The following is a 24,774-nucleotide window of genomic DNA, read 5'->3' as shown; positions in this document are numbered from 1 at the left end:
TGGAGACACTGGAGAAGAAATGAGGTCTGGGTGGGGTGAACAGGAGTGGGGGGTGGCACTGGGGAATGTGCACCCATGGGAGGGGGAACAGAGTTAGCAAGGATCTCCCACAGAGGAGACAAGAGGCGTACTAGATTTTGGCAGGCACTGTAAAAGGAACAGAATTTTGAACAAAAGGAAGAGCATGCCTAGGTGCAGCGTAAGCGGGAGGCTGTGCGACGAGAATGTGATAATTTTACTAGAGAGACAGAAACCACCTTCAGTAATAACGAAGGAACACATACCTTTATCCTGTGTTCCAGGAGTTCTCAACAAACCCACATGCAGAGATCCATTGTTAGAAGAATGGATTACCATTCTTAGGAGAATAGGTTATCAATTTAAGAAGTTTACAAATGACTGACTTTGAAAGCAATTATTGCTTCAAGGTCATCCCTGTAATAATTTTTATTCACCTGAATTCAAAAATTCATACCCCCAGGAAGTCTGCACTCTAGGAGAAGGCAAACAACAGGATTACAGTGACCCGGGGACCTTTATAACAAGCAATGTTGCATATACACATGTAACTGCAGAAAACAAAGTAATGTGGATGAAAGCCTTCATAATAATCACAATCTACATCTGCCATATATTTTAACATGAGGAATAAATTTCTTAAGAGGTAAATAAAGAAATAAAATCAAGATTTTAAATTTGTAGAAATTTATATACATGGAAAGGTCCTGGATTTTCCTGCTTCTTTTACAGCCATGTCGAATACTATTATACTCTAAGCATTTGACCCCCATTAATTTCTTGAATCCTCCCAGCGACCCTTGAGGCAGGGACAATTACTTGGCGTTTGCAAAGAGCAAAGAGCACTATAATGCAGCAGGCTAGGTGTGCTCTCCAGACCCCAGGGCACATCTGAGAGTCACGCTGTTGCTGGCCAGGATCACACCACTTCTCGGCTCAAATCTACTTTTTTAGGGAGTGATCAGCGCATTACAGGGGGCTAAGCAGAAAGGACTGTGAAGGAGAACAATGGTCTGAGTGAGAGATCACAATGGCCTACTACAGCACAATGGAAAGAGAGAGGAAGAGAGAGATTTAAAACTCCTTCCAAAGCTAACGCGACAGAAGTTAAGTTACTGATTCAAAAAGATAAACATAGGCCCACAGTGCCAACTTCACAAGTTGTCTTCTAACTACATCAGTGAATAGGGTAAATCCTGAAGTCTTCAGCTGGTTGTCCTAGAACTGTGGACAGGTCCTATATGCCCCACAGGTAGCGGGGCCTCCACCAGGCCACGAGGCCATGGATGCCGGGCCACTCCCCCATCACCTCCAAGCCCCACTTCTGGAGGGGGCTGCTGGTGCTGTTGCCAAACTGGCCCTGTCCTCCAAGAGACTTAAGAAAGGTTAAGACTGTTGCAGAGGCACGAAGAAACCGCTGCCGCTGTCACTCCAAGCAGGGGCAACAAGCCTCAGAGAGAACCGGAGGAATGCCAGCCTAGGCTGCCCAGATGTTAGATTCTGAGAAATGCGGATCCCCATGGCTTTCCTGCTTCTAAGCAGTCTTGTGGTGGGACATGTGAGTCAGGGTGTGTCACAGACAAGAGCTGCATCATGAGAAGAACTCAGGGGGATGATTCCCCAACACACTTCCTTGAAATTAGCAACTGAGCAGGATGCCCAAGAAACTGCTGCCATACACGTGGGTCTGGGTAAGTACTCAATACAGTTTCACCAGGAAATCCCAGGACTGTTTTCCCGAAATAAAGGCGAAACGATGGCTGTGACTACATTTTGTTAACACACACTCACATTGAGAAACAACAAAAAGGCTTTCTGTGATATTCTAAGTTCGTTGTTTTGAAAACAACTTGCTGAATTATTTTTTCCAAATGTTACATCCTCTACCCCCACCCTGCACCCTCAAAGAAGCAGAACTAAGCTCCTCCCTTAGGTAAGTACAATTTCCCTTTCTGCGAAGCTTTCCATTTGCTCCTGTTTCCTCTGCTCCTCGCACACAAACTCATTCAGAGTCATGGACTATCAGCTCTCTCGAGATGCCCCAGTCCAACCCTATAATCTCTGACGAAGAAAGTCAAAGCCCAAGGAGGTTCAAAGCCTTAATCGGGGCACTCGCCTATCACCTGCAGACCTGAGAAGAAAAGTTAACATTACTCAATCTTGACCCCCAATTTTCCCGTGCCACGTAATCTTGGTCTCTTTCAATAATAGCAATAGTCTATGCAGAAAAATAACAATATTCTATACCCACAGCAATGCTTACACCTTCAACCTGACAAATTTAAAGCTTAGGAAAATTTACTAGATTCTTAAGGCAACTAAGCAGTTCCATTGAAGACTAAGCAGCTGAGTTCCATTTTCGAAAAAATGTAGTAACTATGGTAACAAAGAAATAAAACACTGCCAAAAAGTACAGAATTACAAGGTAAAGAAAAGTAAAAAATATACTTTCGTTTTAGTTCTACCTTTTATGATAGGCGGTTACATAACATGGAAATAACGGAAAGGAAGTAATTTTGATAAAAGGCTTTGTAATAATCACAACCTATACCTGACACGTATCTAACACACTTATTTCTTAGAAGGTAAAATAAATAAATCAATTTATTTTAATTTGAAGAAAGGTTAGGCACATGGAAAGATCTTGAGCCCTTCTTGCTTCTCTTATTGCTAATCCGTGTTGAACATCACTGTACGACCTTTTCAGAAGCAGAGCTCTGAGGGGTGGCCAACCCAATCACCACTTTCAATCTGCCTCTCCCTTCCTCGGAAAAGTATCACATCCACTGTCCTTAGTCTCCCCGGAAGCTGCAGATGGCTGTGGAACTCACTGTGGCCAATAAGACACGCACAGAAGGAAGTGCGCTAGGGCACTTCTGGGAAAGCTTTTAATTCTTTATAAAAGGGACACTCGAATGGTGGCACTGTCTGTCTCCTCTTCTTTTGGGTGATAATGCAGAGGCATCGCCGCCTGAAGTAGCATCTGTTGTCTTTCTATTAAAAGGTATGAGCAAGAGGACCAAAAGCCAATTTGCCAACAATGGCAAAATGGAAACATAGAAAGGACTCTGAGTCCAAGCTGGCTTCATCGATCAGCTGGAAAAAAGGAGATCTCCTTCCTCTAGACTTGTCCAAAAAATTTTCAAACCGGTTTAAGCCACTGTTAGGTAGTCTGTCACGCCTGCAGGTAAAAGCATTCCTAAGAAATCCTCCCAAAGCTAGTCTGCACTGCTTAGTCTGACCACTCACAGTTACCTGGTCCCGGTCTCTCCTCCCAGTGTACCTGTCCTTTCCTGCCCCTAACAGTTTCCCACCTCTGGATCTTCCTAGCACACCCACCCGCACCCTCAAGCCCTAAAAATGCAGGTGCAAAATCTACATCCTTGTCTCGTCACCTCTCAGTGCGTTACCTTGGCAAGTCTGGAGGTGAGCTCTGTACTCGCACACTGCCAAAGGGCTTGGAGTACAGACAGCACTCAAAACAGACCGAAAAAAATCAATAAAGAAGTGAGGAAGTGACCTGCTCACGAAATTAGCACTTAAATGTATTAGGAAATTTTAAAATATATTAGGAATATATATATTAGGAAATTAAAAAAAATGTTTTGGTGAGCATTTCCTTACTATTTCCTGCAGTTTGGGATTCACACAGATGACAAAATTAGCTCTTGACAAGGATATTGTGCCCATGGGGTGCAGGATAAATTGTTCCCATGGGGTCGAAATGCAGCATAAACACCAACATGACTGCCACGTCAGGGCAGATGGAGAAAACGGGTCTTGAAGAGAAGATGTGTCACAGGAGACTGTGAGGGAGGTGGAATGCTAACTCATTTACAGTTCCTGGGACAGTGCCTGGTGCCTAATCCTTATTTGGTAACTGCTATCTGTTTTACTACTACAGAAATAGCTGCCAGAGGTGGGATGTAAATGGACAAGTCAAGGGGGGCTACGGAGCAGTGAGCACTTACCAGGAATTTTCTAAGAAACTGGTGATCCTGCCCTATTTCATAAAGCTTCTAAAGTGTCATTGTCTGACCTAACCAGAGGCTCCAAGTCATGTGCCTGCTAAGGCCAGACTCCAGAGGGCCTGAGAGAAAATGTCAGGGTGACAGGGTGTGCTATCTCTTTTGACCATCAGCTAAACCCCTCATAAAAGAGACATACTTTAAGATAGCCTGGTTACAAAGACACAGGGAAGAAAACAGTTCTCCCCCAAACTGCCTGTGGTCAACAATCTAAGAAGGCGGAAAGTCAGAAAACCATGTCCCTTCCTGGGTTAGAAAAGTCAAATTTTGCAGCAAGTGAAGCAGGAAGATTAAAAGTCTAACATGAGATCAGAGTGGGACATGGGGGAGCCATGGAAACCAGACCTCTCCCGGTCACCCCTTGAGTACAGGGAGCCCCAGACGACAGGTACCCCTCCGGAGAGGAGACATCTCCTCAAATGCAACCTGGAGACAAGAAACCTTTACAAATTTCTCTTGCTCTCCTAGGGCAGGACATTCCCCAAGTTGCTGAGGTGAGGACTATAAAATACTTTAAAACATTTACATAGAGCTCATCCCATGATTAATATACAGATGAGAAAACTGAGAAAAATGGACAGAAGTGAACGGCTCAAGGCCTCGCAGCTAATAAATGGTGGAGTGTAGAAATCCGGGCAGGCTGGCTTTAGACTTCGTGCCCTTGACCACCGCACTATCCTGTGTCTCAGTTGAGACTGCAGACAAAGTGTAGTTCAGTGTCCTCCGCTGTACAGAGAGAATACTACAGCCCCCCCAGAGATCACACACGGTAACAGATCTAGGACAAGAACCCGAGGGCTGCGTGGGTACAGGCAGGAAGGGATTTCTGGCGGAAAAGAAGAAATGCTCCCCAAGGCCAACAAAACACTCCAAAATTGTATCCCTTTACATCGGAATGAGAAGTTCAAACACAAAAAAAGTGCCAGCCACTGGAAATACTATTTTGAATATATAAACAATTTACCTGTTTTGAAAGTCAAATATGTGTTTTTTCACTGAGAAAATTACACAAAAATTCTGAACTTTTTTTTACATTAGTAAACAGGTTCAGTAAGAGATACTGAGTTGACCACTCTCGACTTGAAAGTATAAATAAACATTAACTATGTGTTTTGTAGCGCGTGCAACCCTTGTAGAAGCAAAGTGCTCTTTGTCGAGTTTCTTCTCCTGAAAAGGCTACATGAAAATATCATAGCATTTGCCAAAAAACAAAACAACAAAAAATGAATACAGTGTTATATATTAGAAGTATTCTATATTCTATATCAGGGAAAGGTATTACATACTACGTATTACCAATTAGACAATAAATTTACCGAGATGAATGTCTAGATAGCCCCCCAACTCTTGTAATAAAAGCCTAGTGAAACCCTACTCATAACATAAAGGTCTGGGAGACACCAGAGGGAACTCACCCTGTTATGAGATATTTATGCCTGTGATTAAACTGAAACTGAACTGTGCTTTCCTCTATATTTCACTGCCTCTGAGAAGTTAAGAAGAAATTGCTCTAAACTGAAAAATGCGACACCCTTTTGTTCATTTTAAGCAATAAAGCTTCTGAAGTGTTGTTCTAGGAGACTAAATCAAATTTTCCTAAGTAGGCTCAAAGCAAAAGCCTCTGTAATAGGAAACAGGATTAGAAAATTATTACAATTGTGCATAAGCAGTGTTAATTCAACTTTTCTGACGTTACGCCTCTTACACACACAAATAAAACCAAAGTTTCATGACAAAATACTTACCCTCCTACAGACAAATGCACTCTGATAACTTTTCTATTCTTTTCTTTAAAAAAAAAAATTCCTAGGAGCGCCTGGGTGGCTCAGTCATTAAGCGTCTGCCTTAGGCTCAGGTCATGATCCCAGGGTCCTGGGATGGAGCCCTGCATCGGGCTCCCTGCTCAGTGGGAAGCCTGCTTCTCCCTCTCCCACTCCCCCTGCTTGTGTTCTCTCTCTCGCTGTGTCTCTCTCTGTCCAATAAATAAATAAAATCTTAAAAAAAAATAAAAATTAAAAATTAAAAATAATTCCTAATTGACTGCAACCCACCTCATTGGTTACTCATCCCATCAGTGGTCCCTTAATGCACCATGATTTGAAAAATACTCTGCTTATACTGAGGTTTTACCAAGACCTGTGGGCATTTTCCCCAGCAGACAACGCTCACGATAACAAACCTGAAATGCTCGCAAGTTTCTGTGAGAACTCCACCAAGAAACTGCTTGGCATGTCAGTGTCGCCAGTGAAGAGGAGGACGTGTGTATTGACCATGCCTCGGGTGAGCCGACCATCATCAGGGCTGCGGCCGCTGCTCACCACGTCTGCCACGTGAGGGGTAAGAAAAGGGGTCAGACACACACTTCTCCTTCGGAAGCAATCCCTTGGGTGTGTCTAAAGCTTGGCAGACGATGGCAGGCAAATCTCTGTGTGCTCCGCAGAGAAAAATGGGAATCCACCACGTTCACACAGGTGAGAGAAAAACCTTTCCTCGAAGGGACCATGTGGGTAAAACCTGACTGTGGCTGGCACCGTCCTGTACAAGGATACAGGCCCCAGCACACCTCCCTCCAATTCCCTCTGCAGTGTATCCTCACACTTCCCTGCCTTGGCTTATCATTGGAAGGAAAGAGTGAGCCCTCAGAAAATAAGTTCATGTATTTAAGACAGAATTATTATTATTATTATTATTATTATTATTATTGGCAAGCAAAAGAAACACTACCCCCCATCCCTGGCCAAAATTTTAAATAAATTCCAACATACAAAATCAAGGTGCCGCCGCCGTGGGGGAGCAGTGGTGCGCAGAGTGCCCCCACACTCCTCCAGCTCACCCTCCCGGCCCTGACTCTTCCCTGGAACCCGGGACTCCCTAGAAGAGCAGCCACACAACCACACTAAGCACTGGGGGTGATCCCGACCACAGGCAACCACCGTCTCACCGTCACGACTGTCCTCTCTCCGGCCAGCGCTTGGCCGGCGACCTGCCGCCAAGAAGCCACGTGAAGCAACACATCTCAAACTGTCACTCGACAGCTGCCTCCCTTCCCTCTAGCCCACTGACGGGCTGTCAGAAGTAAAAGACCATCAGCCCGACCAGCTGGGCCCTCACTCCTCACGGTCCCCCGCCCCTCCTGTTACAGAACGCTCTCACTGAGCTAAGCCCCAAAACTCCTCCGGCAGCCACTCCAACAGAAAGTGAGATTCTAAGGAACCGATCAAACTATTGCAAGTTTTATGTTACTATAAAAGCACGAAACTGTGTTCAGATACAGCCAAAGCTGAATTACTTAATTCTTCCTTTCTAGCGAGAAATCTTGGAATTGCTCAGATGTACCGACTGCAGCGATGCAGAGGGAAAAGAGCGGCCTGCTGTCCCATCTGACTGGCCCTGACAGACCTGACGCAACCATGGGAACCGTGGGCATGGATTCAGTGCTGCTGCGGCTACACTGACCCTAGGATGTGAGGTTTTCTGTGGCAAAGATGCAACAAATCGTCTTTTTCTTTGAAAAAACTGTCATTTGTTTTTAAATATGAGGGCTTTCTAAGAAACTGAAACCTTTAAAAGGGCTGAAATTAAATAATTTGTCATGCTGAATGGAAAAAATACTGCCCCTAGTACAAGAAAACTGATGAGAACTAAAGGAGTAGGTAGAGATTAATTCCTTGGAAAAAGTGACTTGGTCATGACACAAGTGGAAATACGGCAAGTTTAATACATAGCAAAGTTAAGAAACATTGGATCTTACTTACACTAAAAACACAAGTTTTAAAGCCTCTTCCTGTATGGGAATTCCTACTCCCAATATATTTAATTACCTATGATCACATTATTTCCAATATTTTAAAAACTCAACTCAAGCTATTCACAATTTATTTTCGTATCATTAACATGTTGACATAACTTTCACAATGATGTCTGGTAATAGAAAAAAAAATAGTACCTTTTCCAATTCTCTTGGTATTCGCATACAAGTGTATACTCTTTCTCTTCTTTCTGTATACTTGGCCTCATTATGTTCAAGGAAGTACCCTCTTGTTAGTTCAGCACTGAGGAACCTCAACAATGAAAGCTCTACAGGAAAAGAAAATGACACAAAACAAAAAGAACAGTATTTATCAAGAAACTTACATGTTAGCTGGGGCCATAGATAATACATATATAAAACAAAAAGAGAATAAAACAAAGCAATCTATAATTCTGTGCCCAGAACCGAACAGCTACACATAAATGATCAGCAAAAATTATTGACAAAACTGCTACTCTGTGTGGTATAAAGGGAAAACGCCACAGGAACGATTACTATGAGCCAGAATAGTTAGAAAAGTGTCTGCAAGAGCCCAGTCCTGGGTCTTATAGATGATACGGGACCTGGACTGACAGACATAAGGGAGAGTAGAGATCAAGGACATAAAATGAATAAATGTATCTATCTATACTACCTATCTATCTAGTTAGCTAGCTAGCTGTATGATTCTATATATGATAAAAGAGAGCCAAGTCACCTAAACAGGCATTGCTAGGGTCCAAAAACCATCCTGGGTGAACGACATGGATATGAGTGCAACTTCTTTCTTCAGCCTCAGAGATCCTGCCAAAGTATCTAAATAATGCCATTGCCCTAGGTGAAGGCTTTCCAACAGGCTAATCATCACACTAAGCCGTACAAAGTAGAACCTCAGCAAGATCTGAGAGCTCCCTTTCCTTGGAATTGCCCACCTGTTCTCTCTGTTCCTCCAAAACAAACTCATGCAGAATCATCTCGTCTCAAATTAAAGTAAGGCCGAAGGAGGTTGAGTACTTTCCCCTTGGCTGTCACGGGAGTCTTTGGGCTGAGAAGCTAAGGTTCCAACCCCTTCTAACATGTTACACTTCCCTGACAGCCCATCACCTCACTGACTTTTCAGGACCCCTGATTCCATTACCTTCCTATTCTTACTCCCCAGGAGGCCAAGCCCTCTTCCAGAAGTTAGGATACCAAAGGTTTCAATTTGTCCTCTTTGCTTTGAGCTGGCCCTTGTAATCCATTTACCGAACACAGCGTTGGTGTTCCCTCCAAAAAATGACAAACAGGGAAGGTGGATCTCATTCATGAGTACTGACTCATGGAATTGCATCTATGTGAGTACCAGGATTTAAAGTCTGCAGGTATGGGGAAGAGTCTAGAGTCAAAAACACCCCTGAAAAGCTGTTAGGAAGACCCAGAAGGAGACTTACTACCTCCTGGTGGGCCTAAAACAGCTTACTTCCTCCAGCACTGAACAGATGGCTAGTTCTCTGAGTATCAGGTCAAATGGCCTGCTCATGTATAGAGGTTACGTTACACAAAAAAATATACGCATGTGTGCACACATTTCTTTAACTTCCAGATTCGTCATCTCTCTGGAGAGTTAGTGTCACCATGAGAGATATCTGGGGATTGAAACAGACGGAGAGAAAAGCAGACTTCCACCCACTCCAGCCTCGCGCAGGGCAGGCCGAATCACCAAATGCACTGCGAGCTCCCTGCTCTCAGTACATTTACAGTTGAAGCCAGGGACACCAGAGGTGAACTGTATTGTTCACATACTAACAGATGTTCCGATTAGAAGGCCTTAGTACCACCAAATCCAGGCAGGGTACAATATTTGATTGGGAACTTTCTAATATACTATAGGCTGGCTAGATCCAGAACACGATCTGCTGTATGAAGGACAGAAAAGGAAAGCTTGTGAGCTGCAAACACGAACAGCCAAACCAATGAAAGATAAAAATCATACTCTCAGGGTGCCTGGGTGGCTCAGCTGGTTAAGCGTCTGACGCCAGCTCAGGTCGTGATCTCCGGGTCCTGGTATGGAGCTCCACGTGGAGCTCCCTGCTCAGTGGGAGTCTGCTTGTCCCTCTTCTTCCCCCTCTGCCCGTCCCCCTGATTGTGCTCTCTCTTTCTCAAATAAATAAAATCTTAAAATATATATATACACATATACTCTCATTCAGTTCAGTCTTCCAATTAGAAAGCAAAGGATGTGCTTTTTAAAAAAAAATTATTTATTTATATGAGTGAGAGACAGCTTGCGCGAGCACAGAGAGAAAGGGAGAAGCAGACTCCCCACTGAGCAGGGAGCCCAAAGAGGGGCTTGATCCCTGGACCTTGGAATCATGACCTGAGCCAAAGGGAGAAGCTTAATCGACTGAGCCACCCAGGTGCCCCAGAAAGCAAAGGAAGTTCTGATTAGCTGATATATACCAATAAATATGTCATGAATGTCAATCCTTTCATGTAAAAATTGAGAAGCAGTAGGCCTCTCTGAAGGCAGGACAGAATGTGCTTACACTACTTTTCACTGACACCAGCGAGCCCCAAAGGTCACTTCACCATGATTCCCATCCCGTCCCACCCTCCAACACAGGCACTCTTCTCTCTAATCGCCCGACTTCTTGGACCTGGGTGTCTTTGGCAGCTCCTGCCCCTCCAGCTGACCTCTACATGTCTGCCGGTTCAGTGTTCCAGTCACTGTGTCCTGACGAAGCACCAGTCACAGTAAAATGCCGGCCACCCTTGAAGGCTGTTACTCCCTGGCATGTCCTCTCTTCTCTTTTTCCTATTCTCCTTGGACAGTCTATGGTTAAAACCATCACCTGAATCCTAAAGTCGCCATATCTGACCCCGGGAACCTGGACCCCTATTTCCAGGTGCCTCCTGGGCAACTCCACCTGAGCCCTGCACCCTCCCCTGCACCTGCAAACGGCATTCAGGACCCTCTCCTGCAGCCCTGACTTCGGCTCGTGCGCCACCAGTGACACAGCTGTGTGGTAGAAGCTTGGGCTGCCCCTCTCCTCTCACGAAGCCCCACTGACTCGTCGTCTGGCACATTTATTAACTTGCCCCTTCTCTATATGCCACCCTAGTTTGGTCCTTCTTATCCCCCTCCAGTTCCCACCCAAGCTTCCTGACTCACACCCTTCCTCTAGTCTTTCCTCCCTTCAGCCCTGACCCTGCCGGGCAGCCAGAACCAGCCTGCTCACAGACCGGCTGCTCTCTGCCACCTGCGGGCCAGGCCCTACACCTCCGCAGGGGCGACACCAAATCCCTTACCACGTGGCCCCTGGCTGTGTTTTCAGTCAGGCCTCGCACCTGCCTCCGCTGAATCTCCAGGTCACAATCCTCTAGTTACGATACTTTTCATTTCATGCAAACAGGGAAGTCGGCTGACATGGTTCGTTGGCCCGAGAATTCCCTTCCAGTCTCCCACAGGTGACCACACACAGGCGCCTGCTCTGTGAAGCCGTCCCAGGTTTTCCGAACAGAGTGCAGCCTTTCCCCACTCGGCTGGCACAGCGTCTACCCTTTTCTGGTGCTTCTTCTATCTACCACACCCGTTTGGGGGCCTGGTTTTGTCTTTTATTTTGTATCTTCGGGTAAAGCACGTCACAGGTGTTCAACAAATGCTCGCTAAAAGACGACACGGATCAGCGAAGAAGGAGGAAAAATCACAGAGAGGAGTGTGGCAGAGAGAACAAAAACAGAATCAGAAATCAGAAGTGGCAAAAGCAGAGAGAACACCAGATTCTTGAGAAAACAGCCTGTGACTGAGACAGAATTTTCTGAGACTGGAGAGTGAGCAGGAAAAGAGTGACAAGCTCTGGCGCCTTACTGGACACAGCTGCCACGGAAGATAAGGAGCCTCCAAGCTGCGTGTGTGTCTAAGTGAATGTAAAGGGTCACCCAACAGGTATCCGAACCTCCACCCTAAAAGGACACAGTGCCATGCTGTGTGAGTGCCAGTGAGTGCCCCGGGGTATGGGACAAGGATGCTTGCGTTATCCACGGTAAGGGCAGGGAGGGAGGCTAGGCAGCCTGCTAGTATGTCAGCTGTGTTAAGGAAATACAGAAACAAGTTATTACAGACTTTTAAATTTAAAACAGCAAATTAAATCAAAAGACTGAGGCAGCTATACCCTTTTTACTTAGAAAATTATCCTCCTCAGTGGCATCTTCCCTGATGACGCAGTTGACCGAGTTTTACCATAATAAGAGTTTTGTTATGATCCACAAGGAAAGCACGGATTAGCAATCAGAAGAAGGTGGTTCTGGCATCCTCTCTATCACACATGAGTCCTGTGACCCTGCTGAAGTCATAGTTCTCAATTTCACAGAAGAGAAAACTGAGGTTTGGAGCAGTTTTAGAACCTGCCTGGGGTCCACGCAGGATGGCCAAGGGACCGAGAGAGGATCCGTATAAAAGCACAAGACAACTGCAAAGCATGACACAAGGTCTTGAACTCCGTACTAGTAATTTCACAGGATCTGAGGTATTACTCAGTTCTGGTTTGGTGGTTCCCTAGTGTTTTCTGATGCTGCTTCTGCAATCCTGTTTTCATGGGTAAACGGTAATGTAGCAAATAAGCATATTCAACAAACTATCTAATCTAATAACTAATTTTCTGTAAACAAGTCAAATAATATAAACCCATGAAAGTATCTTAACTAAAATATAAATATACAACAGTGGTATCTGAGGATTCTACTTCTAGAAATGCAAGAATTTTAGTTATAAACACCCATTTAAATCCCGCAATGGAAAATTTTGAAGTATGCACTTAAAATATCAAAATGATAAAAACATGTTTTTAGTGCACAGCTCTCATAACTATGAGGCATATTCAACTGCTGTTCCCACTTTGCAGATGAAGAAACCAAGGGATAGAGAGATTAAGGAGGCTTCCAAGGTCACAAAGGAAGAAAGTGGTAGAGCCAGGATTCAAAATCAAGCAGTCTACCCTCCAAGTGTGTGCTTTTGGGCACTAGATTTTTTTTAAATTTTTTATTTAAATTCAATTTAGTTAACATATACTGTATTATTAGTTTCAGGGGTAGAATTTAGTGATTCATCAGTTGCATATAAAACCCAATGCTCATCATATCGTGTGCCCTCCTTACTGCCCATCACCCAATTACCCCATCCCCCCCGCCTCACCTCCAGCAACCCTGTTTATTTCCTAGAGTTAAGAGTCTCTTATGGTTTGCTTCCCTCTCTATTTTTATTTTACCTTCCCTTCCCCCATGTTCATCTGTTTTATTTCTTAAATTCCACATGAGTGAAATCATACGGTATTTGTCTATCTCTGATTTATTTCGCTTAGCATAATACCCTCTAGTTTCATCCACATCATTGCAAATGGCAAGACTGTTCTTTTTGGTGGCTGAGCAATATTCCATTTATACACACACACACACATGCAGCATCTTCTTTATCCATTCATCTGTTGATGGACATCTGGGCTCTTTCCATACTTTGGATATTGTGGACATTGCTGCTCTAAACACTGGGGTGCATGTGGCACGAGATTATTTTCCCTATCGTTGTCTCAAGTGCTTTGTAAACAGGACACTATGTACTTTCTAGAAAACTGGGCCCCCCTCCCCTCGACCTCCTCTTTCTCGGTGTTTCACATACAGCACCCTGTGTTTACTTCTATGAAGTTAATGCTATTAACTAGTCGGCTCCCTTACCAGCTGTTTGAAAGCAGGCACCTCGAATCCTGATCTTCCCAATGTCCAGCCCCCAGTGAGGCCTGAATCTGAGGGAAGTGCCTGCATACAATTAACACCACACAATTAACACACTGACAGGCTAAAGAATGGTTTTTTAAAGATACATTAAAGCAATACTAACAAAAGAACCAAGCTTCATGGGGTGAAATATTTTAGAAGCTTTACCTTACCTTCTTCTCCCCAACTCCTGTAAAATTGGCCCTGCTTACGGAATTAGGATCCTCCCACTTTATGCCAAGAGGCAGTTTACAAAGGTCTTGCACACAGTACTTCATAAAATTCTCACAACAATTCTGAGAGCTAAAGAGAGCAGATAATGGTGTTCGTGTTTTACAAATGAAGAAACAGAATCGTGGAGGTTAAGAAACTTGTCCAAAGTCATTGAAAGGTTAAGATGCAAACTGGGAACAGAATCTGGATCTCTGACCTCCAAGTCCAGAGTGCTTTCTCTCCTACACCATAATTAGCATCCATCTACCCGACAATCACACAAGAGAAGATAACAGCGCTAACCAGGCTTCGACGGGGCAGAAAGAGCCCTTCGATTCATACTGAAGGAGAAGGGGCTTACAGTGCCCTGCAGCCTGAGCTGGTAAGTCAGCCTTGCTGCTCTGTCAGCTGCTCCCACCTCCCGTAGCCATAGATATACTTTGCAGGATGCTACTTAATCTTCTGTTCCAAAGTATAGCTGTGGTTCACTGTTTTTGTTCTTGTTGTTTTAAACATTGTTCTCTAGCATTCTACAGATTTATCTGAGCTTATTTGTCCTGAGATATTTGGGTATAGCTGCCTGGCTAATTATCTAAGAAGGCTACTTCCTTCACCGGGGGTGTCACCCCTCAAGAATTCTGCTAAGTCCACCTTAACTTCTTCCATACTGTGGTGGTATTTCATTTCTTCTTAACAAAAGTCGCTCTCACTTGTTATGCCAAACACCTCTCTTAATATTTTAAAAACAAATTATTTTCCGAAGTAATCCAAAAGTTTATTTTGCAAACACTGACTTAACTTTTTAGATGTCAACCAATTTTAGTTCATTTATCTAGTTCTTACCAAGAAGAAATGTCAGCACGTCTTTTAAAAATATTTGTAATACAAACAAGTGCTTGTACATTAGAAGAACTAAGTTTTGCAACTTGTGAATATTTCATATAAGGGAAATAATACCAATAATAAATCCAAATCAGTTCCTCTGGAGTATTTTTAATCAATATTCATCATTTACTGCAGAAATGCTCTTGTTCCCATATCTTAAATTGAGGAAAAGTACAGTATAAATTGCTTCCTCCTCATCCCTAAAAGAAGATTATGTTTAATTATCTTCTGGGATAGCTTGTTTTAGAAATAAGAAGCCAGGATACAAAAGTATTCATTAAAAGTAATGAGTAATCATAAATATATTTAAATGTTAAGTAATATGTCTAAATATATCTTTCTTAAAATAGCACTGACCATTAAAAAATTTGAAAGTAATATTGGTTAACTGTTAGGAAAAAATTATAAAACATACAAATCTTCATAGTCTTAAATAATGTAAAATAGTAATAAACTTTACTAAGGTTATGTGAAAATATTACACCTAAGTTTGTAACACAAACCTAGAGGTACATCCTTATATGAGGCGAAACAGAAATCAATACAACAGTGATTCTGTCTTCCTAAATAACAGTAAAGGTACCACTCAAATTTTTAAGACCCTCAAATTGCTTCTAAATAAGTCTCACTTAGGGAAGTAAACAATAAGTAGAATATTCATAAATTTATACATTTATAGATGGAAAACAGGGACACAAAGAGTAGTGACTGTTTCAAAAGTCACAAGGTTACAGGGTTAAGGACTAAAAATGGGATCAGAATGTCAGTAATCTGACAGTCAATGCTATAGTCTTTCCAAAGACCTGTTTCACCCAAGCATTCCTCAAACTGGACCACAAATGAGCAGCCATGGATGAATTTTGGAGGGTAAACTAGGATGAAGTTAAACATTTTAAAAAGCCGGGATACTGACCCATCGAAGACCAAAATAAACAACTTTTCATCGCTTGTTTAATTTACATGTACTAGTTAAATAAAACAAGTGAGAGTTTTAAAAGCAGAGCAATGGTGTATCAGAGAGAAGGAGAGTTTTACATTACCTATCTCGGGGTATGGTTACTCCAAGTAACTTCACAGTCAGTTTTACAGTTATCGTTACTTCTCTTTGTAAGTGAGAAATTAATTGACTAGAGTATAATTTCAGAATAACAGCCTTTAATCATCCATGAAGATAAGTTTGGGGCCACAGGGATAACAGTGTAACATACTGCATGGAGTATAGGACTGATTAAATGAAAAGGTATTTTAATAAAAATAAATTAATTGTAATAAGAATTTAAATTTTCAATTACACAAAAAACACGGCGTAGAGAATATGAAGAGTTAAAACATTTGTCCCACTCGAAGTCTTTTGTAGGAACTGTAAATAGGAGCTCAGTTGGCTTTTTTGGATTTACGCTTTCTTCCTGCCTCTGACCATTCCCTCACGGAGGTAAAGTAAGAGGTCTAAAATGGGTAAAGAAAGAAAAGCAGCAAAAGAGACGGATAACAAGTATAAGCTCTAGAAGTGGAGAGTCACCATTTAAACAAAAGGAAAAACACAGGTCCCACAGCACTGTTGAAATCAGATACAATACTGTTCACCCATAACCTTACTTGAAGTTCTTCTGTTTTACAAGCAACACCTATCCCTATGCATACTCCAACACCTGCATCATATAGGTAATTGTTTCATCCTCACCAGTAAGTACGATGCTTATTTTGCACCAATTCTTCTACTCTTAAGTCTTCATGGGCACTAGAGCCAACTTAGGTACTTCTGATACTGAACCATTTAGTAGCGGAGTCATGAAACAGAGCCAAAAGAATTAGGCAAGTGGTCTAAGCAAGCACGGAGTCTAAAAGCAATTCAACAACCAAAGCAAGCCAAGAACAGATTGCCTAATTCTTAGTTCAAAGCTGACTTGCTGGACGTAGATTCCTAAACGGGAACATGGCTATACAGCAACTCTCCCCCTTAGAACTTTTACAGATGAGTGAAGTGGGGAACAAGTACAAAACTATGGTAATATGTACTTATTATCTGAGCTTATGTCAAAAAGGACAATAGAAGTTGGTATTATTTTTAAGAGCAGGAACAAAAGAAGACAGAAGAGATGATTTTGTAGGTCTGCACTATACCCAGAGCCCAAGAAGGGCGACCACATAAGGCAACAGTGGAATACACAACGAACGTTCTGAGAGAGAGAAAGAGAACAGGTATGATGAGTGGAATATTCATTTCGCACTATGTTAGGGTATAAGTACTAATACCAGAGGAACAGCTTCAACCCAGTGCCTGGCTACGTGTAAGTCAAAGACAGAGTTTAGAGAATCAAGTGATTGAAAGAGTTTGAAATGAGAAACAAAACAAAAGCTTACACTTGATATAGATACACGTACATGGTATATGTAATGGCTCATATACAAATGAATATTCGTATAGATCTTCTAAACATTTAAATGGACAAAGACAGGTATAAAACAAAAATATTAACCTCAAATACTATATTTCGAATTATTTTACTTGGATGGGGAGGGTGTGGATAAGCACCTAGTCTGTGTATTCATTCATGGAATCCTAGGTTGTTGGGACAGGCCAACAAACATTTATAAGACCCCTAATTTCCTTGAGAGAAATAATAGAGAGGACCTTCAAACTAACTGATGATTAGGCCACCAAGACACTAAGATTATGACTTTCAAAGGGAAAAACAAAGCTTGACCTAAACTGGAGAGGAGGCCTAGAGTATCAGAGGCAGCATGAGAATTAAAATGGACAAGTACGTATGGTGACGATGGTAGCCAGGGCACAGCATAACCTACAGAGATGTTGAATCACTCTGCTGTACACCTGAAACTAATGCAACACTGTGTGTCAACCAAGTAACACCTTAAGTATAAGCAGAGAGGCTTGGAAGACATTTGATTCAGGGAGAAATGCTTCCCACATGACACTAGGTGGTGCCACTCAAAGGCCCTCTGGCCCAGGCCAACCCCTAGGGAACAGTTTTCTGAACTCTGGACTAGAGAGGAGGGAAACGTTACAGAGCAGTAGAAAGGGGCGATGCTAGAACAGCAAGGTGAAGCAGAGCCGCTTAGCAGCCTGGGTGTTTAAGAATGGCTGAAAGAATTCTAATCTCCAGGGTGTGCCTCCAACCAATGCGGCATCAGAGTTACAGGGTGGATGCCAGCGGGGGCAAGAGCTGTGTGACGAGAAGAGTCACCTGGGGCCCACATGGAACAACACTGGCTGGTGACCCCAGCTGAAATATTCCCGGGATTCTTACCTAAGTCTTGATCCCCAAGAGTTGCCACAGTCATCTCTCCTCACACAAGACTGATGGAATTAGGGAAAAAACGAGGGCCACCCCAACAACTAAAGCTGGAAGTGTCTCCCGGATAAAGACTTTCTGCAACTGGGTTAAAAGTCCAACTTCCAACAGGTTAAGTAAACCACGCTCAGAAACTCATGTTGATGAAGAATGCGTGCGTGGTGTGAAGTCTGAGGAAGTCCATGGTACAAGGTATTCAGACCCATCTCAGGAAGGGCCAGGAATGGGGTGTTAGGGGTTATTCCAAAAACCGAACATCTGTGCTCATCAAAAGGCTCCTGACAACTTCATTTTCTGTGTTATGCAAACAACAACAAAAAGGGCTCTTATAATATTGGCTTTCCTGAAACTCAGAAATATTTTAAAGCCATTGTAGTGAAACCTGGCCACTCTTGTTTCCATTTGCACCAGAGCNGTTCAAGTCTAAGTCAGTAAACAGACAGCTGAGAGATTTAATACCATCTTACTTAGGTCCTGCCAGTTCAGAAAGTAAATACTCTTGAAAGCAAGTATTTGACAACTAAATCAAACAGAGTTGAGAATTTTTAAGTGGTTAACTGGAAAAGACTGAACAAGGCACAGTCTGTACTTAATTTTTCAAATATACAGACCTTCAAAATCTTACCTGCGTCCACTTGTGAGAATGAGCAAATCAAAAGAATCTCACCTGATCAACCTGCTGGTGTTTGAGTGCTCCTACATTTTCATATCCAAGTACAAGTGATGATGCAGTAAGCCTTAGGACTTAACATTCATTTGCAGGAACTGAAGGAAATAACGGCTAATGGAGACCCTACTGCCCACCAGAAGCAATTTTTGGGGAAGAAATTTAATGGAGCTATGGCTCAGCTGCCCTTTAAAACTTAGAATTACATAAAAATGTTAATGTGTTTACCATACTCAATGAAACATATATTTCAAAATCTCTTTTTCTTTTAAGCCTAATATACAACTACAGTATGATTACAAATGCAATTTAAATGAAAAAAAAAAGGAATCCCACGGTTTAAAAAATAATATTCTAACAACATGCTTAAAATTGGTGGTTGAAAGTAGGATTCACAAAGGCATCTCTTCCCATACAGCCATTTTTTTTCTAAGAGGCTTAAGTTTCGGTTTAGGAAAAGTTCATAGGTAACATCTTGAAAAGATGTTTCTACGTATTTCTGTTCTGGGCAAAAGTACTGAACTTCGCGGTCATTACCACATTGCTAGCTGCGGCTGAGGAACACGTATTTGGAGGGCAAGTTAACAGGTTTCTATGGCTCAAGTTCCCTCAAAATACACAACGAAAGAGTCACCTTGGCATGAACATAATGAAGAAATCAGCCTTGAGCTTCTCGGTTTGCTGCTCCCTGCGACGTAGGAGGTGCTCGCTAACGATACTGGGGGGAGCATACCCCGGGGGTCCTTCTGAAGGACCTTTCCAAAGCGGTCAAGTGACCCGGGACAGAACTTCCCGGGCCGCAGCGTGGTCTCTCGGACACACCTGGCCAGGCGAGTGCCGCGGGGGCCCCGGTGCCGCGCGCCGACCCCGCCCGACGAGCTGTCAGCGGCTGCGGAGCCACGGAGCCCCGGGAGCCGCGGAACCTCGCGCACCCACAGCCCGGGCGGCCCCGGAGGCAGCTGCGGCCGCGGGGCAGGGGCCCGGGATCGCGCGACGCTCCCCGCCGCCCTCGGCGCGGCCTAGCGCCGCCCGCCCGCCCGCCTCACCTGCGCGGCTGCGGCGCCGCTCCCGCCGCCGGTCGCTCTCGTAGAAGCCCAGCGTCTCCGTGTGCTGAGGTGCCGGCGGGGGCCCGTGGCCGCCGCTGCCACCGCCTCCCGGCTGCTCCGCCTCACCGCGGCCGTCCCGCTCCGGGCCGTCCGCGCCGCCACCGCCGCCTTCTCCCGGGGCGGCCGCATCGCCGACGCCCGCCATGTTCCGAGCACAACAAACTGTCCCCGCCGCCTCCCTCCAGCCTCCCGCCCGGCCTCCGCCTGCGGCCGGCCCCCTCCCGGCCTCGCCCCGCCCCTCGCCGGAGCCCGGGCCGCCGCCGCCGCCGCCGCCATCCGCGGCTCGCCGGCCGGCGCGCGCCATTGGCGTCAGCGGCGCGTGGGAGGCCGCCGCCGCCGTCGCCGCAGCCACGGCCGCCGCCATCTTCTTCCTACCCTCCGAGTGGCGTGCGGTAGCATCCCGCGCCGCGGCGGGCTCCGCAGTCCGGGACACCGCGCCAGGCTCCATGCGGCCGGGCCGCGCGGCCGGGGAAAGCGGCCGCCTCCGGGACTCGGGTCGGGGACCGGGCGGCAGCGGGCCGGGCGCGGCGGCTGACGGAGGGTCGGCGGAGGAGCTCCGGGGTGTCGGTCGCTGCGCCCGCTGCCCGCCGTCTGCAAGGTGTCCGGCCGCCCGCCCGAGGCCCCTTTTGCAGGCTCGGTGCCCAGAGTGCGCCGGCGCCGCCTGCCCGGTCTTGGCACCGCCCGCGCTGCCGCGGCAGCGAGGGCCCGGCTCCAGGTCCCCGACCCCCGCGAGCCCTGACTCCATACGTCCGCTATTTGGGCTCTATCTCTTCTGCGTATTTATGGTCGCCCGTCACATTCCCTGGCCTCTGGGTTTCCGTTGACAGTTTCCAAAATACTCGTGCAAGAAGGAGCTCGGGGATGTTGCCCTACAGGTGGGGGCACGGAGGGGAAGACCGAGGAGCAGGGTGCCTTATGCGTTTCATGCGCCCGCGGGCGTACTAGGCTGTTTTTCGGAATTAGGGTTGGGGTTCGGATCTTGGCTGCCGCGGTGCCCCTGCTCCATCACCTGGGCGGCAGCTTTACTTGGCCCATCGTTCGGGGCTCTGGCGAGTAATTGTGCACGAAGCGCGGTGTCGAGACCACCCGCCGTAGAAATGGTGCAAAGGAAAATACTCCAGTGAAGGGGCGAGGGCCTTTGCCACCTGCTTCTCACGTGGTTACTGCGTGCTTTATTTAGGGTGACCATGGCAGGTCGATTTGCCAATTTAAGAACCGACCTGTGCCTGTTGCCCTTTTGATTAGCTATCCGAAATTTTCCCTAGACCTAAACTTGACAGCCAGATATAAACGGGTATGAATAGAGCAAACTTGAGCTCCTGGTGGTGATTGATCAGAGAACTTTGAGGGCTCTGTTGTCACTAGTGAGTACCAAAATTTGCAGACTCAGCAAATTTGACAGTGGGCTGTTTGCGGCAGCATGCCGAAAGCAGCCATCTGCCAATCTGACAGCAGGGTAAGAGCCCAGATGAGGGCCCAAGATGGACTAAAAAGTCCCCAGAGGTGGGACCTGACCCTCACCCGCCCTGGAAAAGGAGAAACCAATCTTTGGAACATCCTTACTCTCCTTCGTAAACCAACAGTTAACAGGAGCACAATTCTGAACATTACTGTGACCGTCCTCCATGTAATTCTGTTGTGTTATACTTAGTCAAAACTGAGCCTTAATCAGACAAAAACAAATGCTCTGGACAAATCCTGAGAATCATTTTGAAAATCAAAAGGTACTGAGAATTTTATGGCCTTTAAGATTACTTACAGCTCGAATTCTATTATTCTCTGATCTTTTATAATATAATACTATCCCCATTCCATTGTTGACTGATTTCAAGAAGTAGACTTTTATTGCTTGTTTATGTCAGTTCTCATTTCCTGCCGCACCGTATTTATTGGCTTATTGCCCCTGCCTTTAACTCAACAGGAGTTGTAAGGGAAGAAATTTGAAATTTTCCTAAAGCAGGCAGTTGTAGGAATGGGTTTCTCTCATTTTCTATATCAGGCCCTAGGAAAAACACTGTCCAAAGGCTGCCTATCCTTTTTAAATAGCAAAGAGGAAAGGAGAAGCTGTGTACATTCTAGGTATGAAGGTGTCACACACAGAGAAGCAAAATGAAGAGGGGAAAACTGAGGGACTTGCAGTTTCTCATCAGTTGGGTCTTTTCACTGGAGCTGTATTATTTGATCTAATACTTTATAAAACTGCACAATTTCAAACCCATTATGAAGTCAACATACTAAAAAGCATTTTGAAAACAATATAATGTTTTTTTTCATTTAACACTATTCTTCCCTTGTATGGGTTTTGATGATTAGATAATCAAATATCTCACTGTAATACAAAAATTTATTTGCTTTGGGTTAATTCAACCTTCTGCAACCAGGAAAGGGTGTTTTCAAATGCGTATTCTAAATCTTCAAAATACTAACTTACAAATAATCTCAAGTAAGAAGTAAGTTACATGGCACAGAAGAACCAGTTCTCCAAGGAAAATAAATAGCAGTTGAGATTTCATAATGTTTTTTATATCGGCTGTAAAAAGATACAGGCCTAGATTTAAAATACCACCTTTAGAAAACAATGGGAATATTTTAAAACATGACAACTCTCACCGTTAAAGAGACATCAGATTACATTCTGAGTTCAGGTACAAGGGAAAAACAGGATTTGGATGACAATGAGGTACAGTAATTTAAACCATTCAGCAAACAGTGAGCTGGTGTGCTGTTCACATGTCACTGTCCTAGCTGATGGTCGAAGAAATAACTTTACTCGTGGGAAATACTTTTAATTGAGGAAAGTGAAGAGCAAGAATGAGAAGCTGGGGAGAAGGGAAAAATTTAATAAGCTAAGAAACCTTTCTTAAGAAAGGAATTTATATATTCAAAGTTACATTTTAATATGCATAACTGATATAAATTTAAGAGCTTGTAAAATTGCTGCACATATTTTTAATTAAGTGTGTATTCTTGTACCTTCTGGTTGTAATATCTATCATGTGGCTATTGTGTTTTGAAAATAGCAAAGCACGAAATATTTTTAAAAAGAATGGAAATCTGGTGAGTAGTATGCACAATTTTATTCTATTTTTTAAGGATTTATTTATGAGAGGGGGGAGGGGCAGAGGGAGAGGAAGGCAGAAACTCAAGCAGAGTCCCCGCTGAGTGTGGAGATGGAAGGGGGCGCAGGGAGTATGGGCTCATTCCCACAACCCATGAGATCATGACCTGAGCGGAGACCAAGAGGCAGAGGCTCAACCAGCTGAGCCACCCAGGAGCCCCAATATACATAATTTTAAAAAATAAATTGCATATCTCCATATTTTAGTAATTAAAGACAATAATTTTGATTTCGTGACTGAACAAAATAAATTGAACCCACTGTGCGTGAGCCATGGATTCAAGCTCCAGAAAACTATCTTGTGGAGTCTATAAACTGGTTCTCAGTGCCTTTCATCGGTAATGGGGCAATACCTACCTATTCTACAGTAGGAGCCAAAAAAAATACAGTTTCCCGTTTTCTTTCTCCTTAGTGATAACTTTGAATGTTTCCTTTCATTTAAACTTAGTAGGTTTTACTTTTCAACTATAAAGCATTTTAGCTTAATAGCACTTAATATATATATATATGCCCATAAATATGTTTGAAATTAGTTCTATATACTTTTCCTGAGTACCAAGAACATCAAGTATTTTGATGACTTGCAAGGATCCTGAATCAAGAGAAGGCCTATACTCTCTCTGACTCCCCAGTTAAAGAGTCTTTTGACTAAGGTAACACATGTGACCTCTTTATGTTTCATTGTCCCCACTATAGCATATTGGACTACATTACCTTGATGGCCTCTTCCAAAATGTTGGGATAACATCCTTGCAGACGCTTTCTTAGATATTTGGACTCTTGGGTTAAAAATAGCTCGGTATGCCTATATATGAAGATTTATAGAAAAGCATGAAATCCTTAACTACAGAACTACTTTGTAATTTGGTCTAAAATCTGAATGCAGGGGATTAAAATGCGGTAACTACTGATAACACATCAAAGACATGTAAGTCTTTAATGGACCTTTACGATCCATGCTTTAGTTCTGCGTCTCTTTTTGAGAACCCATATGCTCTCGCTGACCTTTCCAGTCCTCACTACAGGCCTCAGGGTAGAAACCCACTTTAAACAAGTTTCCCATATTGTACCCACGCATACCTCCATCTAAGAACACTGCTTTAAGGTGGCATTTAACAGCAACTGAAATGGTATTTGAGCTGATTACTGTCATACAGTTAATTTTGATAGTATAGATTCAACCACTGGACAGATAACAGTTTAAATTAATTTTGTATTTCTCGGTCAAAAGTTTATTTCAGTAGTACACGACTTTTTCTAAACCGTAAATGCCAGGTGTTAAATTTGCAAAATGTCTTGCTGCATTTAATTCATCATTTTATCTTCAAAGAGAAAAGTAAGAGTTGATGTTTTTTTAAAAATCGGAACAGCTTTGCAACTGATGTTCTAAAGAAATAAAATAGAGTGCTGGCCCAGAGCAAGCAAATTTATGTGAGTTTATTGAATCTCTGAGTTTGAGTACTAATATTTTCTATCTTCGGCAGTCACTTTTGGGCCACTACTCATTAAGTTTTATCCTGTCTGGGCTTTATTCCATGCATTTCTAAAGGACACCAATGCAGTTTGTTTCTGGGAGATGTAGCACAAATTTAATACGGTACCTTTGATTCTAATGTACCCGTTACAAGATAACTAAAACAGTTATGAGCAAAACCTTATTTCTAAAAGCATTTATGTGGCAGGAGAATATAGGACTGAAACCATTTGAAATAGACCCTATTGAAAAGTGTATTTTGTTAAAAGGCATGTTTTATTAAAAATATTCTGTTCTGAAGATCTAAAAGTAGGCTATATTTATGTAATAAAAGTGTATGAACACAAATCCATACTACATTGGCTAGTAGGACGTTTTATTCATGATCAGATAAAAGGTTTAGATTTTAAATTTCT

At 43.7% G+C, this 24,774-nt stretch overlaps 1 protein-coding gene across 1 annotated transcript in view; it reads right to left on the bottom strand.

The window, feature by feature from the left end:
• Positions 1 to 19,911, bottom strand: part of TAPT1 (transmembrane anterior posterior transformation 1) — a 55,675-nt gene extending 35,764 nt beyond the window's left edge. Inside the window, exons 1-2 of the mRNA XM_040625203.1 lie at positions 19,707 to 19,911; positions 7,993 to 8,123 (exon numbers count right to left, since the gene is read on the bottom strand). Coding sequence (XP_040481137.1) covers positions 7,993 to 8,123; positions 19,707 to 19,911 — 336 coding nt within the window. The remainder of the gene's footprint in view (positions 1 to 7,992; positions 8,124 to 19,706) is intronic.
• Positions 19,912 to 24,774: the final 4,863 nt, after the last annotated feature.

Source organism: Ursus maritimus, unplaced genomic scaffold (genome assembly GCF_017311325.1).
Source record: "Ursus maritimus isolate PB19 unplaced genomic scaffold, ASM1731132v1 scaffold_8, whole genome shotgun sequence".
NCBI classification, from domain to species: Eukaryota; Metazoa; Chordata; class Mammalia; order Carnivora; family Ursidae; genus Ursus; species Ursus maritimus.
This window is presented reverse-complemented; position numbering and strand designations above follow the sequence as displayed.